Source organism: Lipotes vexillifer, unplaced genomic scaffold (genome assembly GCF_000442215.2).
Source record: "Lipotes vexillifer unplaced genomic scaffold, Lipotes_vexillifer_v1.1 scaffold291, whole genome shotgun sequence".
Taxonomy (NCBI): Eukaryota; Metazoa; Chordata; class Mammalia; order Artiodactyla; family Lipotidae; genus Lipotes; species Lipotes vexillifer.
This window is the reverse complement of record NW_006794559.1, coordinates 2,105,204-2,116,953: the sequence shown is the minus strand read 5'-3', so window position 1 is coordinate 2,116,953 and position 11,750 is coordinate 2,105,204. Positions and strand designations below refer to the sequence as shown.

Genomic DNA, 11,750 nt, shown 5'->3' with positions numbered 1-11,750 from the left:
GCCCCACCTGCAACACCACGCGCCGCCCCCGGCGCCGCCACCGCCGCCCGCGCCCGCGCAGCACCCGCACCAGCACCACCCCCACCTCCCAGGGGCGGCCGGGGCCTTCCTGCGCTACATGAGGCAGCCAATCAAGCAGGAGCTCATCTGCAAGTGGATCGACCCCGAGGAGCTGGCCGGGCCGCCGCCGCCCCCGCCCCCGGCCGGCGGCGCCAAGCCCTGCTCCAAAACTTTCGGCACCATGCACGAGCTGGTGAACCACGTCACGGTGGAGCACGTGGGCGGCCCCGAGCAAAGCAGCCACGTCTGCTTCTGGGAGGACTGTCCGCGCGAGGGCAAGCCCTTCAAGGCCAAATACAAGCTCATCAACCACATCCGCGTGCACACCGGCGAGAAGCCCTTTCCCTGCCCCTTCCCGGGCTGCGGCAAGGTCTTCGCGCGCTCCGAGAACCTCAAGATCCACAAGCGCACTCATACAGGTGGGTGTCTGTCCCCGGCCGCGCCGCCGCCGCCGCTTCCCGCGCCGCCGCCGCTTCTGCCGCTGCTTCTCTTCCTCCTCCTCCTGCTCGCCTTAATTTTTCCCTCCTTCTGCTGCTTCTCTTCGCATACGTATAACCCGGACATGTGACTTCTTTTTTTTCTCTCCCCCCTTTTTTTCTATGAATAAGTAATTCGATAGCACACACAGGCCCCGCGCTGGGTTCCCACACGGTGGAGTCTCCAGCGCTCTCGCAGCCCCTCCGCCGGGACCGGCAACGCGCTCCAGCCGCCGCCGCCGCCGCCCCGAAGCAGAAGCAGCCGCCGCCGGAGCAGGAAGGCGCCCAGGACGGTCGGCAGCCCCCTTCCGCCCGGCCCCGGGAACTTGGGGAGGGCGATGGGGAAGAAGGGCCGGGGCCGCCCCGGCGGCTCTTCCCTCCCCATCGGATGTCAGGCCCCGCGCGGTCGCCGTGCTCCAAAGAGCGGGCGTGCGAGGGGCGCGTGGGATTTGCTGCGGTATTGGGGCCGCGAGGCCCAGCTCGGTGTGGCCCCTCCTGGAGGGGAGAGGGGGCCCTGTCCCTCCGGGGCGGGGTGCAAAATGCGAAAGTGATGCGCCCTCGGGCTTCCGGGGACCTTCCCCCCTACACACACGCACACACACTCGCCCACCGTTACACACCCCACAGTACACCTTCACGTGCAAACACACATCACACGAACAACTTCACACACCCATATTCCATCATACACCCCTCCCTCATTTCTGGAACGTCCTTGTGCCCTGATGACACAATCACACTTACTCATTTACACACCTTTATCTACACCTGTACTCACACGCGCCGTCACACAGTTTATCACACATGCCCTAGAGGGTGCTGGAGAAATTGGGTTCTGTCCTTTTAAGGAAGGTTCTCCTTGGAGGACAGGGCGAGCTGCAGAGTCTCCAGCGACCGTTGAGGCCTACCCCCCGTGGAAGGACTCCCCGGCACTCTGGGGAGCCCTCCCGCCCCCACCCTGAGCCCTGCCGTAGGGGGTGCCACGGCCGCGGCCTGAGGCGTGGGATGTCGCCTGTGGGCCGTGTGGCCCTTGGAACAGACGAGCGCGCTGGGCAGAAGCGCTGATGAGCGCGACCGCAGTCGGGATTTATAGGGACAGACAATATTACCCCTCGGAGGACACTTAAGTAGAGTTTACATTCAGTAATTACTTGGCTGATTTATCGGCGCGGCGACGACGAGGAGGCAGCGCCGGGCGTGGGCCGCAATGCCTGGCCAGCGGCCGGGGCCGAGGCCACTGGCGGAGGGGTGAGGGGGATCTGCGTGAGAAGCCGGGTCCAGGGGCCCGAGGCTGGAGGCCCGGGCCTTGCTTTTGTCGCCGGTACCTGACAGGCCTCCTGGAGACTGGCCCGCTGACCGGCTGGGAGCGCGTTTTCCCCCGAGTTCCGTTTGCCAGCCCCTTTTCTAATCGGGATCAGTCCGACTTAATGATTTTGCCAAAAAGAAGCGTCCCGCAAGGCTCTCGTAAAAACTCCCTGGCCCGCTAAGCCAGCTGCTGGCCCCCGTGCCCAGCACTTGCCGACGGGACAGGGGCCTGGGGCTGTGAGCGGGGCGCGCGGGGCGCGGGAAGTGAGGCCGCCCCCAAAGGGAACCCGTAGAAACGGAGCCCGCGACCTCGGGTCCTTCCCGCCTTTCCAGGCCTCGGAGGGGAGTAGATCTTCCCTTGGCGGGCAGGGGGCTGCCCGGAGCTGAGGGCCGTTTCCGCCCGGGTCAGGCAAGGAACTGGAAATTGACTGCGCGGCAGCTGACCGGGTGTCTGCTCTCCGGCCCCCGGGGACAGGCAGCCTCCCGCCCCCCTCGAGGGCGGGCCCCAAGGGGGCGTGCGCGCGTGCTGCCGGGGGCGGGAACCCGGGGCCGTTTTGTTTTCGGGTTCCTTGTGCGCAAGGTTGCATTCTCGCCTGGCTCGCGGCGGCTGCGTGGGCCTCGCCGGGTCCCTCGGGCAGGGATGGGAGCGCCCTCGCGTTGATGCTCAGACCCGCACCGGGTGTTTCGGGCCGTCCCTGGGCCGCTAAGCCACTGAGCACTGTGTCCAGAGAAAGGCCAGGCCGGGCTCCCTGCCCCACCACAAGGCTCTCCCATTTTGGGGGTTACCCGGCATCTCGGAACGGCTTGATCAAAGGGAATAATCCCCGGCCATTCCTGAAGGCCCATTTCCTGGCCCACGTGTCCCCAATTCCATTTATAACCTTCCTCTGGGCTGGACTCGAGTTCTCACACGTAGCTTCCCTCCCTCTCTAAAACTCTGTAAGTAGTTAAATTCTGACGTGACCCCTCTGTCAGAATCTGAAATGTAAACCTTAGGGTCTCTCACCCTTTCTAGGCAGGGAGAATTTGCTAACTGCTCCCCTTCCCGTACGTAGGCCCCCGTGAATAAAATAGGCAATTCTATAACCCTGTCCCTTTTTTCTACTTTCTTCTTCCCTCTTTCCTTTATCCCTGCTTTTCTACCTTTCTTTCCACTCCGTATCTGCCTTTTCTGGGTCTGATTCTTCTTCTTTTTTTTTTTTTTTTTTTTTTTTTTTTTTTTTTTTTTTTTTTTTTTTTTTGCGGTACGCGGGCCTCTCACTGTGTGGCCTCTCCTGTTGCCGAGCACAGGCTCCTTACGCGCAGGCTCAGCGGCCATGGCTCACGGGCCCAGCCGCTCCGCGGCATGTGGGATCTTCCCGCACCGGGGCACGAACCCGTGTCCCCTGCATCGGCAGGCGGACTCTCAACCACTCTGCCACCCGGGAAGCCCCTGGGTCCGATTCTTAATGCTTCTCTTTCAACATGTGCAGTGGTGGAGCCAGCAATGCCCAAGCCGTTTATTCTGCACAATCCAAGATACTTAGCTTGTGCAGAAACATGAGAATTCTAAAAAGCAACATTTCACATTTGCATAGGGTGAATAAAATTACTTAAACCTCCATGTTGAAGAAAAGCTGATTATAATTTTTTTTGGAAGAATGCTATATTAAATTAGTATTATCCAACTTAAAGTGGAATGTAGAAATCGGGACAAATAACCAGTGTTTTGATAAAACTCGGTTAACTGTTTTTGTTGCAGCCCCTCTACAGAGAATTTTTAAAGGTTACGATTATCATTGCATTATGTTGTGTTTTTCCCTCTCTGTATGGCCCAAGGCAGGAGGTATATTAAATAATATAAATATATTATAAATATTAAATGATAATATTTAATTTTGTTTTTAAACGATATTTCCAGGTAGTATATGTTATATTCCAGGCATCTGAATACTTTTCAGATGTGCTAACATACTCTGGCATTGAAGCAATTAGCATTCATTAAATTAAAAAAGAGAAAATTACACTGAAATATTTGTACAGGAAAGTCCACCACAGAAATTTATGTACACTAAGCTGTCTTAATAGTTGTTTGGCTTTTTAAAAAATAAATTGTCAAAAACCAAGGAAAAGACCATATCTTGTGTGTCACCAGAGTAGCTGCTGAAATGTAGAGAAATTCAACTCTATTTTTTAAATCATTTAAATATAAGGAATATATTTATTATACCACAATATGTATGAGATAACATGTTCAGTTATGGACTCAAATACATCAAGTTCATGGATACTAAGGTGAGGGGGAAAATTCATAGTTATCTGCTGTCTTCCTGTTTCTGCTTTTTAATACCAAGGTGTGTGGCTGAATATCTGCTTGTCTTACTGAGCATTTCCACTATCTGGACCTGGGGCCTTGTGTTGGAAGGCCCTGTGCTCCTGGGGTGGGTAGGGCAGCTTAAAGGGGCAATGGGCCCAAAGACTCTGGTAAACAGTCGATCTTTTTTGATTGTTAAACAGTGTTAGAATAAGTCTGCTTATGCCATCAGGGGATGCCAGGTTCTGGCTGAGGCTTGTAGTCTTTATTAACGTTTGTTAAGGTTCTGTTCCTCTAGGGTCTCAACTGCCCAGCAAGTTGTGAGGAAAGCTGGTAGAACGAAGAGGGCAACAGCCTATTCCCTGCCCAGCTAGGCTTGTAAAAAATCTCGTGGTGGGATCATGTTTTTCACAGGTGTCTTGATTTCTGGAGAGAACAGGATTTTGGTGTATCTCCTTTCCCATCAGTGAAATCCTGGGGAACACTCTGAAACAAAATGCCATTATTATAATTTTACTGCATCACCCCCAGTTTACTTTTAATTTAGAATATGTGTTTATCTTTTTTCTCTTTTTCTTACGGTCTTCACCCAAGCTGTGGCTTTGGAAGTATTTTATCAGCATTTATCTTGACAGCGGATCGGCTTGAATTTTTGTGTGTATAGACCCTGAGGGGAACAAGGATGTGGGAATCTGGGTCCTAGCTGGATTTCAGTGTTAGAGCCTGGACCATGCTCTAGCCATTCTCACCTCGACCCCTATGGTACTTCGGGGTTGACATCCAGCCTCTCGCAAGCCCAGGTCCAAGGAGAGCCTCCAGGCCAGAGGACACCAGGCCCATCCCCGCAGTATCCCTTCCCTGTTGCATCCTGGAACATGGGAATTAGGAGTTAGACTGGGAGTTGGTCTTCAAGAGGATGGGAAGATGCATCCTCATGTCTGCTCTAAGATTTCTCTCTCAAGTGAGAGGTCTCTGAAAAGCACTTGTTAACCTTTGCTATGTTTTATTGCAGGGGAAAAGCCTTTCAAATGTGAATTTGATGGCTGTGACAGGAAGTTTGCCAACAGCAGTGACCGAAAGAAACATTCCCACGTCCACACCAGCGACAAGCCCTACTACTGCAAGATCCGAGGCTGTGACAAATCCTACACCCACCCGAGCTCACTGAGGAAGCACATGAAGATTCACTGCAAGTCCCCACCACCCTCTCCAGGAGCCCTGGGCTACTCATCGGTGGGGACTCCAGTGGGTGCCCCCTTGTCCCCTGTGCTGGACCCAACCAGGAGTTGCTCGAGCACTCTGTCCCCTCAGGTGACCAACCTCAATGAGTGGTACGTTTGCCAGCCCAGTGGGGTCCCCAGTCACCTCCACACCCCTTCCAGCAGTGGAACCACTTCTGAGTCTGATGACGAGGAGATGTACCGGAACTCTGAAGGCGTGCGGACCATACATTAGATTTTATTAGTAATAATAATAATAAGTACAATAATAAGTGGGAGCCCTTGGACCATATTCTAACCTGAGACAATGCCGAGGCTGAGACAAACTCGTGACTCAGACTTGCCACCGGGTCTAATTAGCCCTATTTATTCAGTATGAAACCCTATGGTGTTTGTACATTTAATTAATTTAATTAAGATATTTGGGTTTTTTTTTCCCCTTAGAAAACAAACAAACAAAAAAACCCAACCAAGCTGGACTTGTGTGTTGTAGGGGCACAGGACTGAGAGCAGGTTGTACCACATGGAAAATGAATGGAGAGATTAGTGAATCGAGACACACACTGCCAATGCCATATATATAATTTTTACAAGGGTGAGAGAAAGAGCGTTAAGTCAGAACTCAACACAGCACCAAGGCCCTTTGCATTTCCTGGAGTGCCTCACGAACGCCTTTGACACCATCATGGGCTTCTCTGGAGCCTCTCTGCCTCCTGCTTGGGCCCTAATTCTGCAAAGACCTCTTGATTGTAAACCACACACGTGCTGCATTGCCAACAGATCTTGGACTGCACCTGTGTCCAAAAATATTTGTAAAAACCCTTTAAGTTCTAATACTTGTAATTTTTAATTTTCACTCTTTTATTACTGATCTCACCTTAACACAGTATTTTTGTACAGGATTATTTCTTCAGTACCCTGCTTGTATGGTTATTTTTAAAAAAAAGATGCAGCAACCTAGTACATCTCCATATATTGTGCCACCGTGATTGTTCCAGCAACAGTGGAGAGAAGAAAAAGCTGCTGCGGTAGTCAACTGTGAAACTGATATTTCATAAAATAGAAGAAATTCAAGTGCTTTCTTTTTCCTCTATCTTTTTTTCTTTTCATCTGGAGTCTCAGAGCCTGCCTCTTTACTCTGTCCAAACTTCTTGTGTAATAAAGAGATTACGTTTTAGATCATAAGTTCTTTGGGATGCCAAAATTAACAGGCAAGTGTAAGGAGGTGTGATGTTGGCAACATGCCTATTTTGGGGGGAAGGCTGTTGTTTTACAAATAGGGCAATCCCTCTTTTATACTGTTGTATCGACCTTTTAAAAAATCTTTATTTTTCAGTGCCGGAAGTTGCATTTTAATGCATTTTCTTCCACCTGAGCACTTGGAACTCTGTCCCACTTGCAAATGACAATGTATGATTTACATTAAAAGAGGAGAGGGAGTTGCTATACATATTTTTAAAAGGTTTATAGTTACCACCAAACACTGATGAATGTGTGACCTTTGCCAGAGCTGTCAAGCTAGGACAAAAAAGGTCAAAGACCTAGGACAGTAACTCTTAGTTTATTTTCGGTTGGTACAACAAATCTCGTGTGCAAAATGTAGTCCATCATAAACATGATACAGATATACTAAAGAGCACTAATTTATCCTCAGAGACCCTGAAGACACCCCCTTCCCAGGATTTGTAGAAATTTTTGTGTGCTGTGAGTGGTTGATGTACTCTTGTCGTTGTTAATAACTTGTATGTGAACACTATTTGTACAGTTGAATTAATTTATTTTCAGACATCATCCTTTTTTTTTTTCCTGGAAGAGTTCAAAGCACACCAAAGAATTATATTATACATTTTGGTGAAAGATTGTCATTTATGATCTACGATTTATTTTAGCAAAAAGAAAGAAAATGGGAAAATATATTTTTAAGCTTACTTGAATGAACAACGTAATGTGAAAACCAGGACTCTTCCTGCATGTCTCTTTTGCATTGTGTTGATGAGATTATATATAGTTTATAGATATATTCTATTATTAGTACAGTGCATGGTGCTGTCACTTTGAAAGCCTTTCAATGTTGTCTTCAGATTGTTACGGTGAATATGAAACATGCAGACCCTCCTTTATAAAGAAAAAGACCATAAAACTTGAATATAAAATAATTCTACATTTTTAAAGTTTATTTGATTTTCATATTCACTTTCAAAGCTCTTTCAAATAGACAAAATAAGATGAGGTATGAACTTTGGGGGGATAATTTATGTATCGTAAACTTATTCGAACAAAATATTCCTGATTTATAATTTGTTTTATTTATACAACTTTTTCAATGGTAGTTTGCACTATTCTTTATTATGCTACAGGTTTATTTATTATGAAACAAAGGAATATGTATTTTATGTATTTTGCCATGCATTGGTTAACTCTCTGCCACAGATTTATTGGTTCCTGATACACCTAAAATAAAAACATAAAATGTGTACCTCCAATAGAAAGCAAGAATAATTATGAAGTAAAAAATTTAATAAAGGTATTCTTCATATGTATTGCTTACGTTTTACGTGATGGCACATCTCTGCCATTCTCTTCCAGACAGAACAGGTTACTCATGTAGTAATCAGAAGGTTCTCTTCCCTTGATCTCTTTATTTCTTCACCCTCCCCAAGCAATGAAATACTTTAACAGCTTGGTCTAATTTACAATCGAATCTAGAAAGTACAGTATATTTATGAAGACTAAGCCCTGCAGGTTGCACAGAACGGTAGCATAAATCTTAGGGGTTACTGCATTCATTTGTTAAGATTAGTAATGTCCTTAGTGATCCTAATCAGTGGAGAGCTGAAAAGCAAATTTTAGTATTTCTTTGCTGCCCAGCCTCTAAAGAAAAAGGGTAAAAAAGAATGAGGAAAAGATAGAGAAAGGAACAGTGAGACGTTTCCAGACACAAAGAAGATAAGCAGAATCAAGAGCCAAGATGGGTATGGAGTTAAACACATCCTGAGGGAAGTTGCGTAGTGGGCATCAGACACCGTGTGTATCAGGTGATAGGATCAGAACCCAATTTTACTGTGGTTTATTTGGAAGTTGAGTGGAGATCAAGTAACAGCATTTTGGGGCAGGTGTTAAGGAGAAATGAGCTTCATGGCAACAAAATGCCCAAGTGGCTTAAAGTAATGCGATTGGCTATCCACATAAACAAGGCTGAACACTTGCTTGTTTTTAGGTTGGCTGATACAAAGCTGATAAAAGGCAAGTAGTTAAAAACAACTGGTAGTGATGTCAATAAACAGTTCTCTAAAGGGTTATAGCGGTTTTTTAAAGTCAGGTTTGTTAAATGTAGGAAAGGTGAAACAGGTTGCAAAGGGTTGTTTGAAGCCAGGTGACAATAACCAGCACACGAAGGAGAAAAACACTCGTAAACGAAGGCCCCCCAATCAATGGGAAGACTTACAGCTCTCTAATGAAGATTCTCGTGAAAAGAAGGGTGACACAAAGCCACCAAGACATGAATCATTCATGGGAAATATAAAAGATAAAAGATATCTGACAATGAGCAGAACCTTGTATAGCGTGTATAAAACAAGTTTCCCCTTCTTATTTTCTGCTTTAAAACGCACAATCTCCCACTCCCGGCGTTCTCTGTCCAGAGTCTATAGAGTTAAAATTGACCACTGCTCGTCCTGCACCACTTCAAAGTAATTTAGTCCAGAACGGAAGGCTTGGCGCTTGGACAATCTTCATGGTGTGTTAAGATTTCTATGGCAATTGGCAAGCAAGACGTTCCCATCTGAATATGTCTCAAAGAAAGCCACTTATTGACACTAAGTTGGCTATCATCAAAGACTTCATCTTCCTAGGCGAAACGTGGCCCTTGGGGCCCTTGCAAACACCGTTTAAATCATCTCCCTTTGTTTTCCAGGCTATAGGAGGATCTTCAAACACATGATTATTTGTAGTTTATGTATATTTTCCCCCATTCAGGATGTTCTTTGGTGAAACTAATGCTCCTAAAATCTAAAGTATTAAGAAAGAGCTTGAGGGTGGGAATTATATTCTTTTAAGGAGTTGGAGATGGCCACACAAGAGGGATAGCCCTGGAGACAGGAAAAGAGGAGGCCCAAACTCCTTGAAAGCTAAGGCCCAATTATCTGTGACATTGCAATTTTGCCATTTATATCTTGTATTTTGTGGAAGCTTTTGGAAACCACAGTGGTTCTGTCTCTCTATCTATCTCCCTATGTATCTGTCTGTCTGTCTATTATCTATCAGTCTATCTGCCTATCTCTTCCTCTGTGAAAGGGGACAAGAGATGTTCACCTGAAGTATTTGTTATTCCAGTTTGGCTATAGGAAGCACAACTGGGGAGGGGGCTGCGGAGACCACTCAAGTGACCACTTTAAGTCAGAGGAAAGGAAAACTGAACACGGGAAACAAAACAATCCAGACACATAGTAATACTTTCAGCCTGTCACGTCACACTGCCCGCTGGCCCAAACACCCACCCGTAGTCTACCAAAATAGACTCATGTCCAGGAAACCCACCCTTCCAGGGCTGTAGGGCTGGCGAAGGAGGCCCACGGTGAGACGGCCATGGGGTTGCCAGCACACTTGCCCTCCCGTGAACAAAAACTCACAGCAACTCATACTCTGTCATCCCCACCCCTACGCCCACGCACAAACACTCAGGAGCACACATTCACACACACCACGAGTGCCTAATCAGGCACGGAGAAGTTCAAAGGCATGTTCTTTGAAATTCAAAGTACTGCTTTTATGGTACATCCACACGGAGCGTAGGCATTGCTATGGCAATGGGCAGGGCCAGGGAAGTCTCTGGCAGAGGGTCCGCAGTGATTCGAGACACTCTATTAAGATACAGTTGCAGTGACCTTTCCTTTCACGCCAAGTTAGCTCAGTCGATTTTCACCTGATCAGAAATATATATTTATTACATATCACATTACATAGATGTAATAGTATATGTATTACATGAAATACATGTGTATGTCCTTCCATCCACTTTTTGTTAAGATTCCCCCTCAGAACCTCCCAGCTTGAGAGAAAGGAGAAAGAATGACGAGAGGAGGAGAGAAAGGCGAGTGGGGATGGGGGTCAGTGATGTCAGAAGAGGGGGGGGGAGAGGGGCAGGAGCGCCCCAGCCCCAGTTCCTCTTCCTTCTCTCCCCACCTAAGTACTTTTATTTGCAGAGCGATTGTTCTTTGTTTATTTAATACAAGTACTGTGTGAATGGTGAAAAATAAACACGATGAAAAATAACCAAACAGATGATTCCTCCGAGTGAAAAAGCCCGGACTTAATAAAAGTGCGAAGCAGTCACCGCTGAATGAGAAACCCTTTGAAGTGGAACTTATTATAGGAGGAATACTTTGGGGTTGCCTTAACGACGCCGCTGAATCGAACGCGCTCGCCTTTGTCAGCGATTTGTTCTCCTTTGCTGGGGTGCCCGGAGAAATTACTTACATGGGCTGCCTTAACATGCAGCCTGCAAATCAGTAACTTCGCAGCTCAGACTTGCAGACGCCACTAGGCAACGGACAAAAAGAAGTCAGGGGGAAACGCACCAAGCTTTCACGCCGAGTCTCCGGGGATGGGGGAGCACGGGCGTGTTGGGGACGGCAGATAAGAAGTTGTCTTACAACTGGTCCCCCGCCCCTCACCGGGGCTCCCCAACCGCACGCCGACCCGCGAGCCTGGGCCGGGGCCTCGGCCGCCCGTCTTCTCTCGGAGGCAGGGGAGGCTCCGGTCTCTCCAGGGCTCTCCAGTGAGGGGCGCTTTTCCGTGCTCTGGCCGGCCGCGGGACGTTCCCAGCAGCCCCGGCCATATTTAATTCTTCCGTGCGCTGGCCGGCCGCGGGACGTTCCCAGCAGCCCCGGCCATATTTAATAAGGGTCGTTTATCACCCAGGCGCTTTGAAGGGTCGCCTCCAGCCCTGTGCCCATTAGAAAGGCGGAGGTGACATTTAAACTCCGTTTTCAAGGATCGCGGGGGGATTTCCATGAAAAGGCAACTCGTTTGTCTTATGAGCCTGGAAACAACTCCCTTCTCGCTCCTTTTGACCACATGGCATAACTCAAAAACAATAGTTCAAAAGTGAAATGGCATCGTGGTGTTCACTCGGAGACAGGCCCCCATCTAGCACCAGAGAAAAGAGGTAGTCCGCAAGACAATGTGCTTTTTGTGTCCGACTCTGTCACAAGGACTGTGTTGTTTGCTTTGGGGGCTGCGCCTGTTATACTTGCCTGAAAGTGCTTGTGTTAAACAAGAGTTATAAGTCATCCAAAACAACAAACATTTTGATTTTCTTTGCCTAAAGGGCTTTCCCTGGCTATGGGCACCGTGAAAAAATAATGTCCTTGCTGAGAAAGGAACACCAGTAGTAGC

The 11,750-nt window shown here is 48.1% G+C and overlaps 1 protein-coding gene across 1 annotated transcript in view; it reads left to right on the top strand.

Moving 5' to 3' along the window:
• ZIC5 (Zic family zinc finger 5) overlaps positions 1–5,589 on the top strand; it is a 6,606-nt gene extending 1,017 nt beyond the window's left edge. The window contains 2 exon segments of the mRNA XM_007467225.1: positions 1–479; positions 5,147–5,589. The exon segment at positions 1–479 is cut by the window's left edge and continues 29 nt beyond it. Coding sequence (XP_007467287.1) covers positions 1–479; positions 5,147–5,589 — 922 coding nt within the window.
• Positions 5,590–11,750: the final 6,161 nt, after the last annotated feature.